The 23,147-nt window shown below is 35.1% G+C and overlaps 3 protein-coding genes across 10 annotated transcripts in view; 1 reads left to right on the top strand and 2 right to left on the bottom strand.

The window, feature by feature from the left end:
• Positions 1 to 3,394: 3,394 nt before the first annotated feature.
• dctn4 (dynactin 4) lies at positions 3,395 to 13,127 on the bottom strand. Of its 2 annotated transcripts, XM_067389141.1 has the most exons (14): positions 12,850 to 13,127; positions 12,209 to 12,279; positions 11,802 to 11,980; positions 10,076 to 10,119; positions 9,876 to 9,983; positions 8,846 to 8,866; positions 8,235 to 8,308; positions 7,393 to 7,505; positions 7,076 to 7,185; positions 6,381 to 6,454; positions 6,229 to 6,283; positions 5,828 to 5,935; positions 5,379 to 5,476; positions 3,395 to 4,230 (listed from the first exon to the last, which is right to left on the bottom strand). In XM_067389141.1, exons 1-14 carry the CDS (start codon positions 12,982 to 12,984, stop codon positions 4,017 to 4,019), a joined length of 1,404 nt encoding a protein of 467 aa, XP_067245242.1. In that variant the 5' UTR covers positions 12,985 to 13,127; the 3' UTR covers positions 3,395 to 4,016. The 2 variants fall into 2 exon arrangements, with proteins under 2 accessions (XP_067245242.1, XP_067245250.1); XM_067389149.1 differs by lacking the exon at positions 8,846 to 8,866 and having other exon boundaries at positions 3,396 to 4,230; positions 12,850 to 13,123.
• Positions 13,128 to 14,584: 1,457 nt separating this feature from the next.
• Positions 14,585 to 20,192, top strand: gpx3 (glutathione peroxidase 3). The gene is made up of 5 exons (XM_067389159.1): positions 14,585 to 14,820; positions 16,081 to 16,231; positions 16,411 to 16,528; positions 17,119 to 17,218; positions 19,582 to 20,192. The coding sequence occupies exons 1-5, from the start codon at positions 14,737 to 14,739 to the stop codon at positions 19,798 to 19,800; spliced, it is 672 nt and encodes a 223-aa protein (XP_067245260.1). The 5' UTR covers positions 14,585 to 14,736; the 3' UTR covers positions 19,801 to 20,192.
• Positions 20,193 to 20,338: 146 nt separating this feature from the next.
• Positions 20,339 to 23,147, bottom strand: part of tnip1 (TNFAIP3 interacting protein 1) — a 30,255-nt gene continuing 27,446 nt past the window's right edge. For 6 of the 7 annotated variants that reach the window (XM_067389095.1, XM_067389079.1, XM_067389087.1 and 3 more), the window contains exons 17-18: positions 23,027 to 23,111; positions 20,340 to 21,945 (exon numbers count right to left, since the gene is read on the bottom strand). In XM_067389095.1, the coding sequence (XP_067245196.1) occupies positions 21,884 to 21,945; positions 23,027 to 23,111 (147 nt within the window). In that variant the 3' untranslated portion in view covers positions 20,340 to 21,883. Of the gene's footprint in view, positions 21,946 to 23,026; positions 23,112 to 23,147 lie in introns of all 7 variants that reach the window. The other variant, XM_067389110.1, reaches the window with a different exon arrangement.

The following is a 23,147-nucleotide window of genomic DNA, read 5'->3' as shown; positions in this document are numbered from 1 at the left end:
CTGTAGCCATAAGATTGCTTTGTATGAGAAACAGACCTACATTTAAGTCTGATAATCGTTCCCTCAGCTCTGTTAACGGCTTTGGCCGCATTTTTGGCGTTTCAAAAATTGTACCCAATTTCCTTTATTAAGTTATTCTAGTCAAGTCAAGTCAAATTTATTTATATAGCGCTTTTACAATTGGTAATTGTTTCAAAGCAGCTTTACATATTAGAAGCTCAGAAAAAAAGGGAAGTGGTTAAAACTGTACAAACAAGCGTGGTAATATGTAACATATACAAGATGGTGCTACATTAAGCCAATGTCGGCTGACTTCCAGGGGTGGAAAAAAACCCCTAGGAGAAAAACCCAGCGTGCTAGCACTGGGAAAAAAGTCCTAGGAGGGAAAAAACCCCTTGGAAGATATATATATGTAAATGTATATGGAGATCAAAATCTGAATTGTACATTTTTATTATAGAGATTAAAAATCGATTATATATAAATATATGTAAGCGGATACGGGGATCCTGGGCTACGTTGTAGTCAGGTCCAGACGCAGGTTCTCCATCTGACCTGGATACGGCCTGGATCCAGCACCCGGCAAACCTCAGGATAAGCAGAGAGACAGATATTAGCGTAGATGCCATTCTTGTTCTGATGTACAGGTATATCTAGTGTTATAGGAAATGTTCTCGGTTCCGGCCGACCTAATTATTGCAGCGTAACAATCCTTTAACGGATTTGAAAAATGTTAATGTATTGATAATGTGTTATGTGTATGCAAGAGCAAAGAGAATGTGTTTTTAGTCTAGATTTAAACTGACAGAGTGTGTCTGCTTCCCGAACATTGCTAGGAAGATTGTTCCAGAGTTTAGGTGCTAAATAGGAAAAGGATCTGCCGCCTTCAGTTGATTTTGATATTCTGGGTATTATCAACTGGCCTAAATTCTGAGATCGCAATAAACGTGAAGGACTATAATGCATTAAGAGCTCACTTAGGTACTGGGGAGCTAAACCATTTAGAGCTTTATAAGTAAGTAGCAAGATTTTAAAATCTATACGATGTTTAATAGGGAGCCAATGTAATGTTGACAGAACTGGGCTAATATGGTCATACTTTCTGGTTCTAGTAAGAACTCTAGCTGCCGCATTTTGGACCAACTGTAGTTTGTTTAAAAGCCGAGCAGAACAACCACCCAGTAGAGCGTTACAATAATCTAGTCTTGAGGTCATGAATGCATGAACCAACTGTTCCGCATTTGTCATTGAGAGCATATGTCGTAATTTAGATATATTTTTTAGATGGAAGAAGGCGGTTTTACAGATACTAGAAACATGACTTTCAAATGAAAGATTGGTATCAAAGAGCACACCCAGGTTCCTAACTGAGGACGAAGGTTTAATGGAGCACCCGTCAAGTGTTAGAGAGTATTCAAGGTTTTTTCGTGAGGAAGTTTTTGGTCCAAAGATTAGGAAATCAGTTTTTTCTGAATTTAATTATAAGAAATTTCTTGTCATCCAGTTTTTAATGTCAGCTATGCATTCTGTTAGTTTTGTGAATTTGTAGGTTTCGTCAGGGCGCGAGGAAATATAGAGCTGAGTATCGTCAGCGTAGCAGTGAAAACTAACACCATGCTTCCTAATTATCTCTCCTAAGGGCAGCATGTACAGAGTGAAAAGCAACGGTCCTAATACTGAGCCTTGTGGTACCCCATATTTAACCTGTGATCGATACGACATCTCTTCATTAACTACCACAGACTGATAATGGTCAGATAAGTATGATTTGAACCATGCCAAAGCAATTCCACTAATGCCAATATAGTTTTCAAGTCTTTTTAAAAGAATGTTATGATCGATAGTGTCAAAAGCAGCACTGAGATCTAATAACACTAATAGAGAAATACAGCCACGATCGGATGATAGGAGTAGATCGTTTGTAACTCTAACGAGAGCAGTCTCAGTACTATGGTATGGTCTAAATCCTGACTGGAAATCCTCACAGATTCTAGGATGCAAGGAAAGATTAAGTTTCAAATAAATATTGTTATTCATTTAAACACCAATTCAAAATGACATCAGCTGGTTTAAGGTTCTCCTATGTTACTGAAGTGTTGTTCTTGTTCATTAAAAATGATTCTTAAAGGGATAGTTCACCCAAAAATGAAAATTCTGTCATTTATTACTTACCCTCATGCCGTTCCACACCCGTAAGACCTTCCTTAATCTTCAGAACACAAATTAAGATATTTTTGTTGAAATCCGATGGCTCAGCGAGGCCTCCATAGCCAGCAATGACATTTCCTCTCTCAAGATCCATTAATGTACTAAAAACATATTTAAATCAGTTTATGTGAGTACAGTGGTTCAATATTAATATTATAAAGTGGCGAGAAAAAAAAACTAAATAACGACTTATTTAGTGATGGCCAATTTCAAAACACTGCTTCAGGAAGCTTCAGAGCATGATGAATCAGCATGTTGAATCTGCTGTTCGGAGCGCCAAAGTCACGTGATTTCAGCCGCTTGGCAGTTTGAGACACGATCTGAATCATGATTCGATACGCTGATTCATTATGCTCTGAAGCTTCCTGAAGCAGTGTTTTGAAATCGGCCATCACTAAATAAGTCGTTATTTTGTTTTTTTGGTGCACCAAAAATATTCTCGTCGCTTTATAATATTAATATTGAAGAACTGTACTCACATGAACTGATTTAAATATGTTTTTAGTACATTAATGGATCTTGAGAGAGGAAATTATATTGCTGGCTATGAAGGCCTCACTGAGCCATTGGATTTCAACAAAAATATCTCAATTTGTGTTCCGAAGATTAACGAAGGTTTTACGGGTCTGGAACGGCATGAAGGTGAGTAATAAATGACAGAATTTTCATTTTTGGATGAACTAACCCTTTAAGTTTATTATATATTAAAATACAAAAAATTTTAAAAAAAAAAGAAAGAAAAGAAAAACCTGCAATGTAGAAGAATAAATAATGATTTAATATGATTTAATAAACTGAAAATAAAACAATGGTTTCTGTACATAGTTTTAAAAAGCTTATTCCTTTCTTTTTTTGGTATTCATGTAAGTATAATTTAGACAAAAAAAAAAATGAATAAAATAATTGAACAAAAAATTAATTGAATAACATTTTAGTAATTCTTTGTTCCATTGAAAAATAAGCAGGATAGATGTGTAAATAATGATTTAATCAATCTTATATTTAAAAAAAACTATTTACAGGAAGTTTTGACTTTTTTTTAAAAGTATTTTCAAATGTTTTTTTCAGAGTATAAAGGAAAACACAACATGTTTACTCTACAGTATATCATGAGCCCTGTTTAACCATTAATGCTAATGAAAATAAATAATATAAATAATATTATGTTGTCATTATTAATAATAAAACACATCCAGACACATCACTTTTCTCACATTTTATTTGATATTTGACTGCTCAACCACATTTTAAGGCAGTCATATTAGAAACTAAATCAGGACTGCAGCTACTAACATGAGAGATAAATAAAGCTGATGCACTGATGTTCATCCTCTCAATTACCACAAAATTAGCATGTGTTTCACAACCAATGTCTTTGTCTCACTTTCTAATAGTGCCACACAACTGCAAGTAACATTTTGCTTGTTTAACAGCAAATACAAAATATTAAATTAACACAACAACTAGATGAAGCATTAATCTAAATGTTTTTATTAACACTGAGAAGAACTGGAGTTGGAGCCGTGAGATACAACAGAAGGCGATGTCACTGTAATCACATGCATTTAAATACATCAGCAGGGGGCGCTAGAAAGAGAGAAAGATCACTGCTCAAAGCATCTGACACATGTGTGGGAGTAGTGTGTGTACTGTTAAGTAACCGTGTTCCTGTAAGTGATGCGTGATAATATTTACACTCACTTCACCAAGTTGATGAACATCTTTATGAGTAAGAGAGAGATTGTGCAAGTTTGTAAGCGAGTTTAGTGCCACATGATGTTTTACTTGCATCAAAGTGTGTTATGTTTTCAAGTTGCCAGGGGGCCCAAGCTAAGCTCCACATGGTGTGTGAGCCAGATGGCCTCACTGGTGGCTTCTCCCTCCTCAGGAGGTCTGATCGGAGCAGCGAGGTTTCGGAAGTCATGTCGGAGTTTGAAAGCAACAGTGACATCACCCTCCTCTATCTGCGGAATCACTTTGATGAAGAAGCCGATCTTGTTTGACTTCCTAAAGGCCACCACACTAAACAAAAGAGCAGACTCTTATTAATGAAGGGTAAAATCACAGGAACCAATCTTATCAGATGATTAGAAGTAGAAGGAATGGCTTAAATGTAAGATCCCACAACTTTTGGCTTTAAAGTACAGAGCCCTTGCACAGGAATCAATTCTGTAGTGCATAAACAGAAGTTAAATTTACCTAGAAAAGTATTTAGAGCTCAGATTATGAAGTGAGTTTTGCTAAATAATTCATGTGAAGCTCCTCTTACATTTAAGCATTTCAATCCTGACCCAGTTCCATTATAAGTTCCTCAAGTTCAACCACTATTTTTTGCATTTAAACAAAAAAACTGAGGTCAGTTCTTTTCTGTGGTGTTAAATAGAGCTTTAATAGCTTTAATAAACATTTCTAAATTGCTAAAATGTGTAAAAAGTCATTTATTATGTACCATAAATCTCTGATGTCCCCAATAACAACAAATAACACAAATTTATAATAAAAATGCAAATCATAAGAAAGGTTGGTCTGAATTTCAGTGGGAGTTGCGCATGATTTCATTCCCGTGCTTCATTCCCAGTAAGTACACATAAAGCTGCCTCTTTTTCATGGCTTGCTCTGCTTATGGTCAAATACACATGAAAATATTGTCACTATGTCTTGCCTCATACTCACATAAACACATCGATTATATCCTATAAGTAGTACTGTCAACGTTAACGCATGTGTAGAGTTACATTCAAGCTATTTTAAATAAAAAAAAAAAAAAAAAAAATTTGGTTATCAAAGACAAGTTTCAAGGGATAAAATTATTGACTACAGGGGGACTTTAAACAGATCTGAAAGTACTATTATACTCTTATAGGTACCCGAAAGTGTTATCAAAAGAGTCAAAAAGGAACAGTGGATGTAATAAACTATGACATTCAAATTCAAAGCTTATTAATAAATAACCTATTCACAGTCTTCCTTCTGACTCTGTATTACCACATATTCTTGATATTTTATATATATATATATATATATATATATATATATATATATATATATATATATATATATATATATATATATATATATATATATTATATATATATATATATTTATTTATTTTTTTTTATTTTTTTTTTTTTATCTGCTCTCAGTATCCATTAGCAAGGGGTGGTTCTTACTCTGGGTCATCCTGAAAACCTTGAGGTTCTGCCAGCTCGTCATATTCAGCGGCGGCATCCTTCCCTGCCAGGACCAGTTCCTTTGAGGGCACCAGGACCTATTAAACAATAATATTTTATAATCAAACCGTAGGGGGACACAAAACAAGACAATGACACAGTGCCAGTGAATACAAACAGAGCATAACAGTGATGGTGAGGCTGTCTACATCATTTCCCCTGCAGTGGCCCACTCAAGGTAAACAACTGTCTGGAGACTGAACTGAGTGTTTGTATTTTAGAGAGTTTCAGCTCAAACCAGATAAGGACAATTATCTAATTCAATAACCAACCACCATCATTATAGTCCATTATATAGCCATATTATATAAACTGCTGATGATTCATTTATAAAGGATCACTATAATTCATCTGTACTGTTAGAGAGAAGCTCATCTGTGGCGTTTTACCTTAGCAGTGCTGTTAATGTCATCTGGGTCTCCCTCTTCACAGGTGTACAGAGACACATGGGTGATGTTTTCCACTGGGTTGGTCAGGGTCAGCAGAACCTGACTCTCCTGGATTAAAAACAAAATACTACAATTGCTTACAAAAATAAAAAGTTCTATAACTTGTAATTTCAAAGAAGTATAACCAGACAAATGGTCTTTATTTATTATTTAAAATAATAATAATAATAATAATAATAATAATAATAACAATAATAATAATAATAATAATAATAATAATAATAATAATGTATGGCCTTATGTCTCACACAGGACAAAGATAATTAAGTAAGTAATAAAAAAAAAGTAAAAATAAAAAATGCATAAATTCATTCAACTGTTCCAGCATGAACCAAACTTGCCTTCATATGACGCAGGTTTGGAATGGACATGATTCTCACTTCAGGAATGTAGCTCCTATGAAAGAGGACAGAAACCATTTATTGATTCATTTTAGCAAATATACACTCAAAGAACAACAAATAGTATAATTTAGGGCACAAACAGGACTTACACTGCCACAAGCTGGATTTTGAACTTTATTGAGGTTGGATTAAATTCTGGTTTGCTCAGATTGTGCTCACATTTCTAAAATTAAAGGACAAAAAAAAAAAACAGTAGAAAAACTTAGTTCAAATTTTTTTATGAAAGAAATTAATACTTTTCATCAAAGATGTATTAAATTTATCAAAAGGGACAGTAAAGACTTTTACAATATTCCACAAAAAAATCCATTTTAAATAAATGCTGTTTTTTTTTTTTTTTTTTTACTTTCTATTCATCAAAGAATCCTGAAAACAATGCATCGTTGTTACCACAAAATATTAAGCAGCTCAACTGTTTTCAACACTGATAAGAAGAAATGTTTCTTATTAATCAGCATTTTAATGATTTCTGATGGATCATGAGACACTGAAGTAATAATACTAAAAAATTCAGCTTTGTCATCATAGGAATTAATTGCATTTTAGAATATATTAAAATAGGTAACAGATATTTTAAAATGCAATAATATTTCACAAAATTTTCATATTTTTATCACATAAATGCAGTCTTGGAAAGCATAAGAGTCTTCCTGACCCCATGCTTTTGAATGCTACCGTACATAAAACAAAAACAGGCTGAAAGATTTTAGAGCAGTGATTCAACGGTAGCTTCCTGAATGGCTTTCTTTGCCATGAAATAGAAGCTGTGGATATGTTTACATACCCTGCAACGCAGAGAGCGCTTCATTAGCAGGTGTTTGTGTCTGGGGTGCAGCTGTGAAGCTCCTGCAGGCTGAAAATCAGGCTGTAGCAGCCTCTGACGAAGAGTCGTTACTGCAGTGAAACACAAGCCATGTTTAAAATATGCATCAAATAAGTCAATAAAAATTATTGCACATTTGATCCTAACCCTGAACATGTGAACTCCCCATGAACCCCATGACACCTGTGAGGCTTTGCTTTCCCTCACTGCACTAGGAAAGGTGCTGGATTAATAAATTAATTGAGTAGTATTACTAGTGAAGCAGGGATGAGACCAACCTTCAGGAAGGTTGACGGGGCGGGTGTAATAGTCTTCAGGCAGGGGCTCCATTTCATCCAAAGCCTGTGCTGGCTCTATAATGATTTCCTTCTGGTCCTCTCCTTCTTTTAATCTGAAAACAATTCAGCACCATATAGACAATTTCTACAATCATTTAGTAGAAATTCAGTCCCTATTATGCTAGTTTTGTTTTGGAGGTCTTCTACAATAGGTTAACATCCATCGAAAATACCTCACATCACCTCATTTTTTCAAAGAGCATGAAAACGATTTGTTCCAAGATTCAGTCTCTCTAAACCCTGCCTTACCACAAGCCTACTCTGCTGTGATTGGTCTGCGGGTCGGAAACGAACTGGCCATTACCGTATCTGAATTTCAGAACCGAATTCGATGGTGTAGTTTTTTTCCATATCAGTTCCAGCACGAGTCCTCATCCTTTTAAAGTGCATGCAAAGATGATTTGCAGCACTGAAAACATCATCTTCTGGACATGTCGACAAAAAGGAACCAAACTCTCCCAGGCCTCAGCTACAGCTACAGTGTTTGAGGACGAGTCAAGGTAGACACTGTTCGCGGACAGCCAATAAAACCCACAGGCTGGCGTTATGCAGATTTGTTACATAGTTATGGAACTCTAAATGAGATAGAATTGCTGACGATTCAATCCGGCAGATTAGAATTGATTCTTTCATTTAGGAGATAATAACTTTATTTGTTGTGCTGTGCACTTTGATCTTCAAAACTTTGCAGACCTTTTACATTCACAAACAGTTATATTAAACATAATAGGGGCACATTAAAACGTGATGCATCGATTATTCCAGTACTCAGCGTTACTTACGAAAGGCCATATAGGGCACTGATTGGGGCTCCAGATCTCTGTCTCTGTAGTCTGGTTCCCAGTCCATACTTCTCCTTTTAGACATAAAGACAGACCACATCAGTTCATGCTAATCAGATGTTTTCTAAGTTTAAGGTAAAGCTCATTATTAATGGATGAATGTCTCAGTGATTAATGGTATGGTACACTTAGTAATATTTAACAGTTTAAGCACAAATGCTATCCAAAAGCTTGCTTTCCAAGAAACTGGTTGCTCAACTATGAGTGAAATCAGACTGCCTCTTTAATTTACTGAAATAGGTTTCTTTTTCTAATCTATATAATCAAATACTGTATGTTTGCAGCTAAACTTCAAGCATCATTAATAATCTCCAAACATAAATACAAGCCTAACCAGGACTCTTCAAGTGTACCATTAAAGATATCGCCTACCAAATACAAAGGATTCGATTATGAAGAGAATTCCAAGTGGAAATAGTGAAGCTCATGTGATCAGCAAAGTCATTTAGTAACAGATTAGACATGCTAAACTGATGGAAGGATTGGGGAGAAAAAAGAAAGACCTTCTTAGTGTTTCTGTAAGAATTGTGGGGGAAAAAAATACCACTCACCACCACGTGAATAGTGTGTTGCTGGAGAGGGGTATAAAACCAAAAATATCACCGTGCACAAGCAAAGAAAAGGAGAGAGACAGAATCATGTGAAACAAATGCAATCAAGCAAACATTAAAGTGGCAGTTTGACGCACAAGGAAACAAGGATTGCATTAGTAAACAAGACATGCAGCTCAAAGTACTCAGTCATGTATCACAGGGTTAGAAATGAAGCCATCATTTCTTACACCACCATTCAAAAGCTTGAGGTTGGTAAGACTTTTTGGAAAAAGTTTCTTATGCTCACCAAGGCTGCATTTATTTGATCAAAAATACAACAGTATTGTGAAATATTATTACAATTTAACAGTTTTTCTAGTTTAATGTATTTTAAAATAAAAAAATAAAACATAATTTATTGGCTGGATATGCTGATTTGATGCTAAAGTAACCTTTTTATTATTATCAATGTTGAAAAAAAATGTTTTGTGGAAACCAAGATACATGTTGTTTCAGGATTCTTTGATGAATTTATATTATTTATATGAATTTATAGTATAAATGTCTTTACTGACACTTCTGATCAATTTAAAGCATCCTTGGTAAGTAACAGTATTAATTTCTTTAAACAAAAAAAAAAAAACTGTCCTTAAACTTTTGAACGGTAATGTATATAGCAAACATTAGGAAAATTATTATGTAGTCACATTTCAGACCCTGCTATGTTTAGTAAACTTAACCAGTCTTAGCCAGCCTTGGTGCATATTTAAAGGAAATGTTTAAGAAAAAGCTAATGTGAACATTGTCAGCAATTTTAGTTTTGTGCAAAACATGCAATAAATATTTTTAATTTAGTCATTTTTACAATTAATTAATGTACACAAAACAAAATAGCAGTACTGTTACTGTATTTTTTCTGTTTTTCAATTAGACTCAGCCAAAGTTCAGAAACTAGACAAGACAGACCACACCCGTTTAGTGCTTGCTAACTGGAAAGTAAATGTTAGGTTAGGAGGGTGTTTCTAGACACAGTGGTGTGAATGTGTACCGAGAACGCCTGAGGCATGAACGGACGTCTTCGTGCCATCTTCTTCCTGTCTCTCTCCAGCTTCTCTCTCTGGGCCAGCTGCTGGTAATACTCAAGCAGCTTGTTGATCTATACAGATATCATAACTGATTTGTCAACTACATTGTAATACTGACAATGTAACATCAATGTAATTAGAGGAGAGTTGGTTTCACACATACCCTTTGGGTATGTGGGTTTTCAGGTTCCTGCCATCCTCCACTGGCTAAAATGTAAAAAGACCGAAGTTTTATTACAATTAGCACGCAGACTGAAATGTCCTAACCATACACAAAGCAACAAGTGAAAAGTTTAGTTAATTTCAAAAATTTTTACCACATATTTTTGTTCTATTTCTGTTATGTTCCAGCCTAGAGTAAAACAACTGTCCCAAAATATTCTAGTGACTAGTTATGACCATTTGCACAGTATTTTTATTTTTTTGGGTGAACTAACCCTTGAAATAATGTCATTTATTACTCACCCTCATGTTGTTCTACACCTGTTCATCTTCGTAACACAAATTAAGATATTGTTGATGAAATCCGATGGCTCAGTGAGGCCTCCATAGATAGCAATGCCATTCAAACTCTCAAGGTCCATAAAGGTAATAAAAACATATTTGAAACAGTTCATGTGAGTTCACTGGTTCTATCTTAATATTATAAAGCGACAAGAATACTTTTTGTGTGCCAAAAAAACAAAATAACTTTTCAACAATATCTATATGGACCGATTTTAGAACACTGCTTCATGAAGCTTCTGAGCTTTATGAATTTTGTTTCGGATTAGTGAGTTGGATCTCCTATAAAATGGCTAAACTGCTGAAATCACGTTTGGCGCTCCAATTCACTGATTCAATTCGTTTTTAATGGCTTTGCTCTCAATAGAGGCCTCACAGAGCCATCCGATTTCATCAACAATATCTTACCTTGTGTTCGGAAGATGAACAAAGGTCTTATGGGTTTGGAACGACATGTGGGTGAGTAATAAATGACATTATTTTCATTTTTGGGTGAACTAACCCTTTCACATGGAGTATGGACAGTAAAATTACTTGATGCAGTAAATCTGTTGCATTATGATAATTTCTTGACAGGACATTACCCGATATTTATGCATGTCTATAGTATGCATACAATTAACAACATAATAATGACCTTAAAGCACTTCAATTAAAGCATATATATTCTTTTCTGTAAGTGTGACAAATTCATGTGAGTATTTCCATTTTGCAAGAAGGTTCATCCTCACAGTCTGCGTTAAATTCCAGACTTTACTCAATGAGCGCCGACACATGCATCCATGTCAAACAGACGGGATGCGTTGGAGAGGGAGACGATAAATATTCAGCGCAAAAATATTCATTTTGCTGAAATATCTGTTGTTGGGCATTAAATTTAGGTTTAAAAGTCAACATGTAATTCAATTATTATTGAAAATAAATGTAAGACGTTTCTTACATTTACAGGATAAAGAAATGATAGTAACAGGTTACTGTGTCCAGAGTGAATGTGTTTGTTCCTGCAGAACGTTCCACTTATCTGTTAACACTGAGTTTGTGTTTTTATTTTTTCTTTATTATCTTTATTATTATCTTAATTTTTAATGTAGGGATTTAAACTGTTCTTTTGCTTTATAGCTCTTTTGCATATAGCATATATATATATAGATATATTCAATATATATATGTTTTCATAACATTAAGGACAGCACTGGGCCGGATGTGGAATAGTGTTTTGTCGATAATAATAATTTAAAAAAAAAACACTAATTTTTTTAACCTGATTAATCGAAGAAATAATCGATTATCAAAATAATTGTTAGTTGCACTTGGAGCCCTAGTTTACTGATAAAACAATACTGACACTAATACCCATGTCCACATTATGAACTGTCAGGACTCACCCACAGATTTGTCAGCCATGCCTACATCTCTTGAGGTCCAGCGACAAAATCCACAGGCCAGGTAGTAGGCCTTCTTCATTGTGGTTTTGGTGGGGTCATCAGGCAGTGGTGCTGGGATGTTGGTGGCCCGTGTGGAGAGAGTGTGCATACAGCATGGGCAGTCAAAGCAATTGGCACACCTGAAACAGGTGTATCATACAGAATTCAACAACTTTACAAGGAAAAATGATTCATGTGACAATATAATATCATTATAGTCAATTTATCAAATATACGTAATTCTCAGAATCTCGGTTAGGGAGAAGAGTGGCCAGTTTCATGTGTCAAAGCCTGTTATTAGGCAATGATAAAAGTTAAATTATAGACTCTCACAGGCTTATCAGATACTTAGCACAGATGTGGTTTACCTATTCTTCTTGAGCTTGGCCTCAGCTGACGGCATGTTCTCCAGACAGCTGGGACAGAAATGGGAATCTACCTATAGAACAGGCATAACACCAAAAAACAATTTTCAAGACAAGCAATTGTATTTGTTTTTTTTTTTTATATTGGAAACGTAGATAAAGGCTGAATGGAGATTAATTGGTACCAGTGGAAAAATTCTCACATTACTTTAGCAAGAAAGTAAGAAAGAAAGAACAATAATAAAATATTCCAGCTGTCTACAGGGTGTGGTAGTGTTTATGCCCTCAAAATAACACGAATGTGTGATGCAAACATTGAGTTTGGAACCTCATTTATCTTATAACCTGCATATGCACATAATCGAAATAAATGCAACCAGCAGATTTTACATTTCATTCAGAATTCTGCTACTAGCTTTTAGCTTGTCAAATACCAAAAAAAAGTGGGCGGTGCAGAATTTGACAGACTGGTTGCACAGCCAATTGGATGACACCATTGCAGTATAATTTATGACGGATGGATAAACTAGCCAATCACAGGACCAGAATTCGTTACAATACTGTCATCAATAGCCTGTTAGCTCGCTCTTAGCACGGTTGACATCTATTGTTTTCAACTAAATGTCACATCCTGCGTTACTTACTTCATGTGACACGCATTCCAAGGATCGCAGCTCACTGCAGTATCGGCAAAAATATAACTGAGAGAGCGGAACACGAATCTTTTTCTCGCCTCGGACGAGATAAACCACTTTCTCTGGCTGCAGCAGCGTCGCCATTTCTGACTGAGATCCTGCTGCCTACGTAACGATTACGTCATTATACGTGTCGCTTTCTCTTCCGCATTTGTGTTAATAGCGCCTCTGCTGTTCATACTGTATTTTTCTCCATTACCTCTCGCACTACCTCAGTCAATTTCTTATACTGTGTTATTTTATGATGACTGTCTTAGCTGTTTTATGCATATTTTTCCTTCTATAAGAATTGGCAACTAAGACGAAATAGCTGCTGGTCCATGGTCCAGTTTGATTTTAAAGGTCAAGTCTGTGTTAAGTAACGTTAGGGGAAAAGATCCATTAATCCATCAAGTGAGTAATTTGGTCAGCAAACAGTATAATAGTTTAATCAAACATGGAGGCAGTCAGACACCTGTTTCTGTTGACAGGGTGTAATTGGCACAGCAGCTGCAACTCATTCCCTTGGATTTTTCATGTTTAACATTATAAAGTGCTTAATATCTAGTTTTTACTAAAAATATTTATTCTGTACTAAATGTAGCCTACTTGATTTTGCTCTGCCCTTGTGCATTCTTTGCACCATTGCTTCAATTATATCTTAGTAAAAATAATAATCAAATTGTAAATAAATGTATTAAACAAAGTTTAAATTGTTGACATAAAATAAAAGCTACACTCTGACAGCTTCCGTAATTTTTCTGTAAACACATAATACAGTGCTCAGTGTAAATGAGTACACCCCCTTTGAAAAGTAAATTTTTTTTGTGTGTGTTCATGGACATATTGTTTAAAATGTACTCATTTACGCTGAGCACTATAGCTGAAAGCTGCCACTCCACTATACTTAAGCTTAACCTTTGGTACTTTCAGAAGCTTAACATAAGATGATCTGAGGGCACCTGATGCTGTATAGAATATAAAGCAACCAGTAATGTTCAGCTGCAATGCTATGAAGTGCTTTGTGAGCTAGTAAAACTAAATAATTTTTAATAACAGACACAGGGAGCCAAAGTAAACTCTACAAAACTTGGACTTCATTTCTTCAGTTAGTGCTATATTGTATCACTTTAAAAATGATGGGCCATGCCTGTAAAGAGGGAGATACAGTAATCGAGGCTTAAGTGAAGGTGAGTAATAAATTTTTTTCTTCATGTTGCATTATAGAAAAGGCTTCAATTTGGCACCTTGGAAGGGAGAATATTGTCTTTCTTATATGTTAAATGCAGTGTTATGTTAGTATAATTAAAATTAAAATTTTAAAGTACTACTTTATTTTCTTTCAAGCAACATGGTTTTATGGTTATGGTTTTAATTTTAGTTTCTGTTAACTAACCCTGGTTGAATGTCCAAAATCCAAGATCACACGTGATTAGATAGATAGATTTAACATGAATACATACAAAGCTTAATAAAAATACATTAAAAACAACTCTCAACCAAGATTATTAGGTAATGCAGAGCTGAACTCTTGTGCTTTTGTGTTATCAGTGTTACCGATGAGCTGTTGAAAGACTGTTGACAAAAATAACTGTCAACATTTCACCACTGTCAAGCAAATAACTGAGGTTATTCTTTGAAACATATTGAGAAATTATATTACAATAAAATCTTAGGCAGGTTAGAGCTGCAGTAAACAGTGCCCATGCAAGTATTCACTATGTAAATATGTGGGATGAGGCTGGTGATATTATTGGTTTGTCTGCGTCACTCTCCTTCAGTGCTTTTCATCTCTAGCACAGCCACGCTTCATTCAGACGGCGCGCAGACACCCTGCAGGGGCCAAACGTCACCCTCATGGGGAACCAGAAGAATCCCTGGATCTCTGCTCTGGTCCTGGTGGGTCTTTTACAGAAAGTCAGTGGACTATCCAATACCCAGGTAAGATCTTGAGACACATACTTATTATACAGTTTTTACTCTTTAAAATATGCTATTTTGGTTACATTTGATTGCTCAAAGGGATAACATTTTAGCAACAGAGAACATGAGAATAAGATACAAATCCCCATTTTCACTGAATTAAAGTAGAAGGCATTGTAAACAACATCTAAGTATTTGTATGTTACATTGAAGCTTACAAAGTAAATAGGAATAAATTGGTAACATCAAGTTTTTAGTTTAACCTCTATATATTAAAACATGTTTTCAATGCTGTACAGACGTTTAGGTTATAGCCTATAATTCAGTGTGATTTAGTGTGCTCTGTTGTCACCAGAAGCAGGTGCAGTGGGTTGCCACAGTAACTGAGACAGAAAATAAATAAATAAATGAAAAAGAGAAGAGAAAATACGAGACTCATGTTCAGTTCTTATCAAATACCAGCAGCAAAAGCCAAGTCATGGTAAATATTTACTTTGCCTATGGTCAGGACACTTTAACCCCACTACTACAGCTTCAAGGTGATATAATCCTAAAACATTTCAGTAAGTTTACAATGAGGTTCATTAGTTAAACATTAGTCAATGTATTAACTAACATGAACTAACCATGAGTAATACATTTGTTACTCTATTTACTAATCTTTGTTAACGTTAGTTAATGTACATCCAGTTGTTCATTGTTTGTTCACTATTGTTCAAAAGTCTGCAGGATTTTTATATGTTTTGAAAGTCACTTATGCTTGCCAAGGCTGCATTTATTTGATTAAAAATAGTGGTACTATTGTGAAATATTATTACAATTTAAAATAACTTTTTTCTATTTGAATATATTTTAAAATGTAATTTATTTCTGTGATCACAAAGCTGAATTTTCAGCATTATTACTCCAGTCTTCAGTGTCACATGATCCTTCAGAAATCACTCTAATATGTTGATTTGCTGCTCAAGAAACACTTCTTAGTCTTATCAATGTTGAAAACAGCTGTGCTGCTTCATATTTTTCTTTCAGGATTCTTTGATGAATAGAAAGTTCAACAGAACTCCATTTATTTGAAATGTAACATTATAAATGTCTTTCCTGACCCTTTTGATCAATTTAATGCATCCTTGCTGAATAAAAGTATTCAATTCTATTAGAAAAAAGGTTTATTTTTCATGAATAATTTTATGAACACAACAATAAAAAAATATTTTGTAATATATATATATATTTTTTTTAATTTGTGGTACAGTGTTAATTTCTGATTTTCTCTCTCAGGTCTGTAGCCCAGGTGTAGGTGACACTATACACAACTATGGTGCGAAAACCATAAATGGGACCCAGTACATCCCATTCTCCCATTATTCTGGGAAGCATGTCCTCATTGTCAATGTGGCCACCTACTGAGGACTCACCTTCCAATATGTAGGTAAGTATGCATATTATTTCACTTTACACAAATATAAGTATATACAAACATTCCTTATGTTTGCATATTAATATGTACAAATATATATTTTACACGTCTCATGACAGCAAAGTTTGAAGAGCAAATATTAAACCTGTTATTAATAACTGCATTGACTGTGAGTTTTATGTGCTAATCAGAATTGAATGCACTACATGAGGAGCTCCGAAATGTTGGATTCACTATTCTCGGGTTTCCTTGCAACCAATTTGGGAAACAAGAGCCTGGAGACAATAATGAAATTCTTCCTGCATTAAAGTGAGTTCACTGTAAAAAAAAAAATAATATATATATATATATATATATATATATATATATATATATATATATATATCTGTATATATATGTATATATGTGTTTGTGTTTATATTTTTATTTTATTTATTCTTAATATTAACCTGTAATTTTGAATTACAATCAAATTGGAATTAACTGAAATTTTCAAGTGAAATTATATTAAACTGACTTAAAAATTTAGTTGAACAATTAGGTAAAACTAGTAGTATTTCTAAAGCTTAAACTAAGAAACTAAGCAAGACCTATGTAAATTACTCATCCATTCTTCTAAGGAAGAACACTGAAGGTTTCTCAAGAGTATTTTAACCTTGGGGTTACTGCTCTTCTCTCATGAGCCGCAACAATCTGAGCATCAGACAGTGTGCAATAAGCTTGTCCCTCTCATCCATCATCCCCTTTAAATTACTGCACGTATCATATATCTTAAACCTAAAGGCTCTTTTCTGGAGTGATATCTGAAGCCACTTCTCTGGTCTTGACTCCCTGAAGTCTCTATTTGTTTTCCTTATAGACAGACCCTCGATGAAACAAATTTCTCCTTGTCTTCACAGGTATGTTCGTCCAGGCAATGGATTTGTTCCAAATTTCCCGTTATTTGAGAAGGTGGATGTGAATGGAGACAACGAACAGGCCCTTTTCACATTTTTAAAGGTTGGCCATTGCTTCATAAAGCATATTTTAAAATCTATCTGAAACTGCAACACCTTGCGCAAGAAAAGCCTGTTAGGACCAAAAGTTCAAGAGCAAAAACTCAGTTAAAACAAAACTATTGATATGCAAAACACCAATAGGCCTATATAGTGCACTTAAATTACATTTTATCTGTCTGCATGCCATTGCATTCATTTAATATGTATATCAATATGTTTACCTAGAGAAGTGTGTGCTTGTGTTGTCTTTACAGTAAATATTATTTATACACTATTAGAAGGCACTTCATATATAGAACATTTTAGGGATTCTCATCATGGGATCATTTTATGGATTTAATATGAATTAATTTAAGCTCATAAATTATTACTAGAAAAAATAAATAAAATAACCCATTAAACATTAAATTATTATGCAATCATTTATGCTGCCTTCACATGCTCTCTGAATTATCATAAATACGAATTTCCTATAGGTAAAAATTGCACATGAACACCCTCCCATTTAAAAAAACTTCAGAAGTTGGAATTATCAAATTTCCGATAACATTTGAAGGCAGCATAAAGACATTTCTCCCTTTTATTTTTTTTAATGGAGCCCCTAAATCGACATGGTGATATTTAAATGCTTTTATGAATGCAAAAGTTTTGTGAGGGAACGCAAAGGGAACGCAACATTTTGCGTTACCTTGAGTTTCTAGGCTGGGAGAACACAAAAAATTTGAGAGAACAAAAGCATTGACAATTTTTCACCCCTGCACCATGTCCCTTTAGGGGCTCTGTACTTTTTGGCATAAATGGTTCTTTAAAATTGATTCAAGATCCCTACAAACCCATCGAAGCTAAGAGTGTATAACATTTTAAAGGGTTAAAAATGAACCAAAAATGAAAATTCTGTCATTAATTACTCACCCTCATGTCGTTCCACACCCGTAAGACCTTCATTCCTCTTCAGAACACAAATTAAGATATTTTTGATGAAATCCGATGGCTCAGTGAGGCAGATTCTAAGCAGTGTTTTGTCATCACTAGATATTGTTAAAAAGTCATTATTTAGTTTTTTTGGTGCACACAAAGTATTCTCATCTCTTCATTACATTAAGGTTGAACCACTGTAGTCACATGAACTGTTTTAAATATGTTTTTTGCACCTTTCTGGGCACTGAAAGTGTAAATTAACTTGCTGCCAATAGAGGTCTCACTGGATTTCATCAAAAATATCTTAAAGGTCCCGTTTTTCATGTTTTTTTGAAGCTTTGATTGTGTTTATAGTGTGCAATATAACATGTGTTCATGTTTCGCGTGTAAAAAAACACAGTATTTTTCACATAATTTACTTATCTGTATACCGCTGTTTCCACTGTCATAAAAACGGGCTGATGACTTCCTTGTTCTATGAAGTCCCTCCTTCAGAAATACATAACGAGTTCTGATTGTGCCAGCGGTTCCTGTGTTGTGATTCGACAGCAGCTTAGCGCTCCTTGCCCGGAAAGGTCACGCCTCTTACCATAACGTGTGCTGCACATAGTTTTACATGTGGATTATTGTGGTGTTGTGCCGAATGAACACAAAATACAATAATTCCCGAGAGACTGAACTCTTTAATCTCCACAAGCAGCGACAGAAAATGTACAACGTTAGCACTCAGAAGAGTACCTCATACGGAAAACAGCCATATACATAAACACAGTCCCCTCTTGTGGCCATTATGTGCACTGCAGTCCAACATTAACTATTGCAGTAAGGATACCACAATTATAATTTTCGGGAACCGAGTTAAACATAAATTGTAACCATTGATCTCTAAGTACAGCGTCCCTGGGAAGGCCAAACAAAGGTGATTGGACTGCAGGATTGAAAATAACAGCGTTTCGACGACATGGCGACAAACACACTCTACAAACACAACTCTTGCTCTTCTCCGTGGGAGCACAACAAGACCACGCTCCCTTTTTAGTGTATTCCTGTGGGCGGAGGTTAGTCAAAAAACTGTTTTAGTGACGTCATTAAAGAAGGAAGTAGAGGGATGTAGTCCAAACTGGCCGTTCGATGTAGGCGACTTCTGTTAAATAAAATAACTCGCTTGGCACTGAACTTTGAGCTTTAAAATTTTACAGATTTTATTTATACTCTAACAACAACATTACACACTAACTAAAGTTTGAAACATGGGATCACAAAGAACGGGACCTTTAATTTGTGTTCTGAAGATGAACGAAGGTCTTACATGTGTGGAACGACATGAGGGTGAGAAATTAGTGACAATTTTTATTTTTGGGTGAACTAGCCCTTTAAATGTCCAAATACTTACAACTTATTGCATCAAGAAAAAGGCAAGATTTTAATGTAAACCATCTCTTTCAGAATGCTTGCCCACCTGTGGGAGACAGTTTTGGTAACGCCAACAGATTGTTTTGGGAACCTCTCAAGGTCAACGACATCAAGTGGAACTTTGAGAAGTTTCTAGTGGGGCCAGACGGAAAACCAGTAATGAGGTGGTTTCCAAGGGTGAACGTATCTGAAGTTAGGGCAGACATCTTGAAATATTTCCACCAGTTTGTTAATCAGCAAAAGGCTGATTAACTTTGAAACAGTGGATTCAATTGTACATTCATCTCTCTCTCTCTTTCCAGCATATACTGTGTTTAACCAGCAAGATTACATGTGGCAAAGTTTAAAAATGTAAACCTTTGTGAATTGGATTATTGTTACAAGAATTTGAATTGATTCTCAGACTGCTGCTTCCAGAGGCTGTCAAGGGATCTGTTTGGAGACTGGCATGTTGATGACGGGAAGGCTTGAAAACAGACACTCTGTGGTGCCTGACCTGAGACCGAGGGCCAGCAGGCAGCTCTTTAGTGCATTCAGGCTGCTCTGTTGTTCCTTTTCAATCATGTCTCATCTCCTAAACAATCCTTTGAACTTGCTGCCATCTCTGTGGATGTTAATTAAAGACTGTAATGCAAGAAACAAAATGGTTTCCTCTGGTCAATGCACATCAGGCATACGGTGGTGATGCAACTGGCTCGTAAACTTGTAGTTTAACTCACACAATAACATCTGGAGGTTTAGACAGTTAGAATATATTTATTATACTAATCAATTACAAAAGTTTCACATGAGATCTGCTTTCACCCACTGGAGAAAAAAAGTCATTCCAAAAAGCACAAAACCACCAACCAGTAAATTATGGAAATGAGTAAATAAAGCACACATCTCAGAGTGCAATCTAGCTCAAAGACATTTCAACTTGAAAACACATCTTATCTCGTTCTGTTCATTGAATTCAACCACATATTCATAAAATAAATGCCTATTTTTTTTTCAACATTTACATGACAAATATCAAACCTTTTGGAAGCAAATAAATTGCTCGCCGTTGGGAATATTTTGTGAGCATACAAACCTTTTTGCGTTTGGTTCAAAGCATTGGTCAGTGCAGTTGGAGACATTGCACACATATGGAAAACCAAAAACAGCCTTCATGATGGCAGATGACTGTAAAAGTTTAAAGGATATGATTCTTACCCTGATCATCTTCCAAACATTTTACAATACTTTTAAGTGCAACACTGGACCCATTATAAATCAGACATCCGGGGATTGGATTTCTGCTCATGTTCAGCCTAAATCAAGAACGAGACCAATGAAAAGTGGGCTGCACTAACGTGATGCATTAACTTATTTATTCCGGCCCACTTTCTGTGATTGTGCATATTCACAAACGCACACAAACTCAAATCCTACAATCTTCCAGTGGCTACAATATGTAAAGGGAGACATAACAATACACTAAAGACAACATTTCTTAAGACATTAAACCACACTCAGCTGTCAAAACAATAGATATAAATAAATTATCACTTACATTTGCACATCGGGAATAATGTTTTTGAACACTGAATCATGAACAATATTAAGCAAAACTACTGTTACTTCTGGCGACCATTTACTAGGACCAGATGAAGGCCCTCCTTGATCAATTTCAATTACAATCAGTAAAGATCAACAAGCCATGTGAAGCACTTTTTAAAGTGATCCCAGAACATAATCTAATGATGGAAAGGTTTAAAAGGTGTTGTACAGTATATGGCTTCAATAAACAATGGGGCAGATGACCCGTCAGAGAGGTGACATATGCAGACAGTGTGTGACCATCCCGAACACGGCCAATGAAGGAATCATGAATCAGTTCAGTCACATTCTACTGTTAGCCATTTTCAAGACAATTCACCTATAGAGATACATCGATACCAAAACACATTCTGATGTGTCAAGGAATCACTAAATATAATGTTATCAGGTGGTTATTATTCAATTAAACACTGGAGATTTAACTCTATAGGTAGATTGCTATAAAAATAACGTTCAATTATATTATCCATTAAATAACTGACTTCAATTCCTGCATAGAATTATATAAAGCAGATAATTTAAACTTCAATCATAAAAAGGTGAAATAATAAATGTATATATTCCTAATTTGCCAGAACAGTGTTTCACAAACAGGATTATAAAACTTAAGTATATAAACAACATTTTCATCAGTGATAGATATATATATATACACAGTAGGAAAAAACAAAACAATAGTTCACACCATGCCAAAAGAAAATAAACTGCATCATGCTACTAGCCGGGAGCCATTCCAGGAGAGAATATGTGTTTAGTGCTTTCCGGGGTCTATGTTCTGACGCTCCCTTTTCCCGAATCCAGTTGCTCCCATTTCTGTCAGCATAAAAAAAAAAAAAGTTAAGAATCCTCATTAATAAAACATAATTTACCATTTTTATAGAAAATGAGGTGGGTTAATGATCAGTGTCAGAAATGTAAATAATGTAAGATTATTGAAATGAAAGATTTTTTTTTTTTTGGTCTTGTCAAGAGGAGGACGGGATGCTCATTATTGCTCATAAATGCAGTCCAATTATGTCAAATCAGTTTTTTGTCAATAGTTTTTGTCGAAAGTTTGGGGTCAGCATTTTTGTTTTTAAAAGAAATTAATACTTTTAGTCAACAATGGTGCATTAAAATTGATCAAAAGTGACAGTAAAAAGGCTTTTACATTGTTATAAACAATATCGTTTTCATATAAATGCTGTTCTTTTGAACTTTCAAAAGAGCAGCAAATCAGCATATTTCTGAAGGATCATGTGACACTAAAGACTGGAGCCCAGACATTTGAGAAGTAGCATGCTTTAAAAGGTGAATTATTTAACTGAAATAAATGAATACGATTATGTCTAACATCTAGTCAACAACAAATTAATTTCTGAACCTGGTCATGATATTGTTAAAAGACCACATGAAGTACATACATCTGGATTTGCTAAAAGTTGGGCTATGATACCACTAATAAAAAAATTGGTACTGCATAAGTAGCTTTATCACTTCAGCAGCAAAGATTCAGAGTTTCAGAGTTGGAGAACGACATTACGTTTTGATGAAAGATCTACAATTTACACTGACAAATCATTCAGAATGGAAAGCAAATTGCGTCAGTTAGTATGTCATGTCTATAGATGATACAGATAATCGGATAAAACCAAACTGAAACTAAACTTCATAAGCCTTGTACAATCATTATGAAATGTAAAGCTATTTTCATTTCATGTTTCTTCTGTCATGGTTCTCACTGTCGTCATCATTTTTGAACTGCCTCCAGTGGAAGCTCACTGATTCAGAGCAAAGAATGTTTAAAATATCACTGGGTCAGACTGACATTGTGTGTGGCAAAACAAAATGGATCCTAGTGACGCAGAAAGGATGTAAGAGGGCAGAAAGGACACAGGATGAATCTAATAAATACCTGCAGTTTCTGGAGGGGGTCTTGCTGTGTCCGCTTGTCCTCTGGAACCACGTGGTTGTGGGAAGGATGACTGCCAGGGAAAACCCTGAACACACACAAAAGAAGAAATCATTACAGTTAC

This window comes from Chanodichthys erythropterus, chromosome 1, assembly GCF_024489055.1.
Source record: "Chanodichthys erythropterus isolate Z2021 chromosome 1, ASM2448905v1, whole genome shotgun sequence".
Taxonomy (NCBI): domain Eukaryota; kingdom Metazoa; phylum Chordata; class Actinopteri; order Cypriniformes; family Xenocyprididae; genus Chanodichthys; species Chanodichthys erythropterus.
This window is presented reverse-complemented; position numbering and strand designations above follow the sequence as displayed.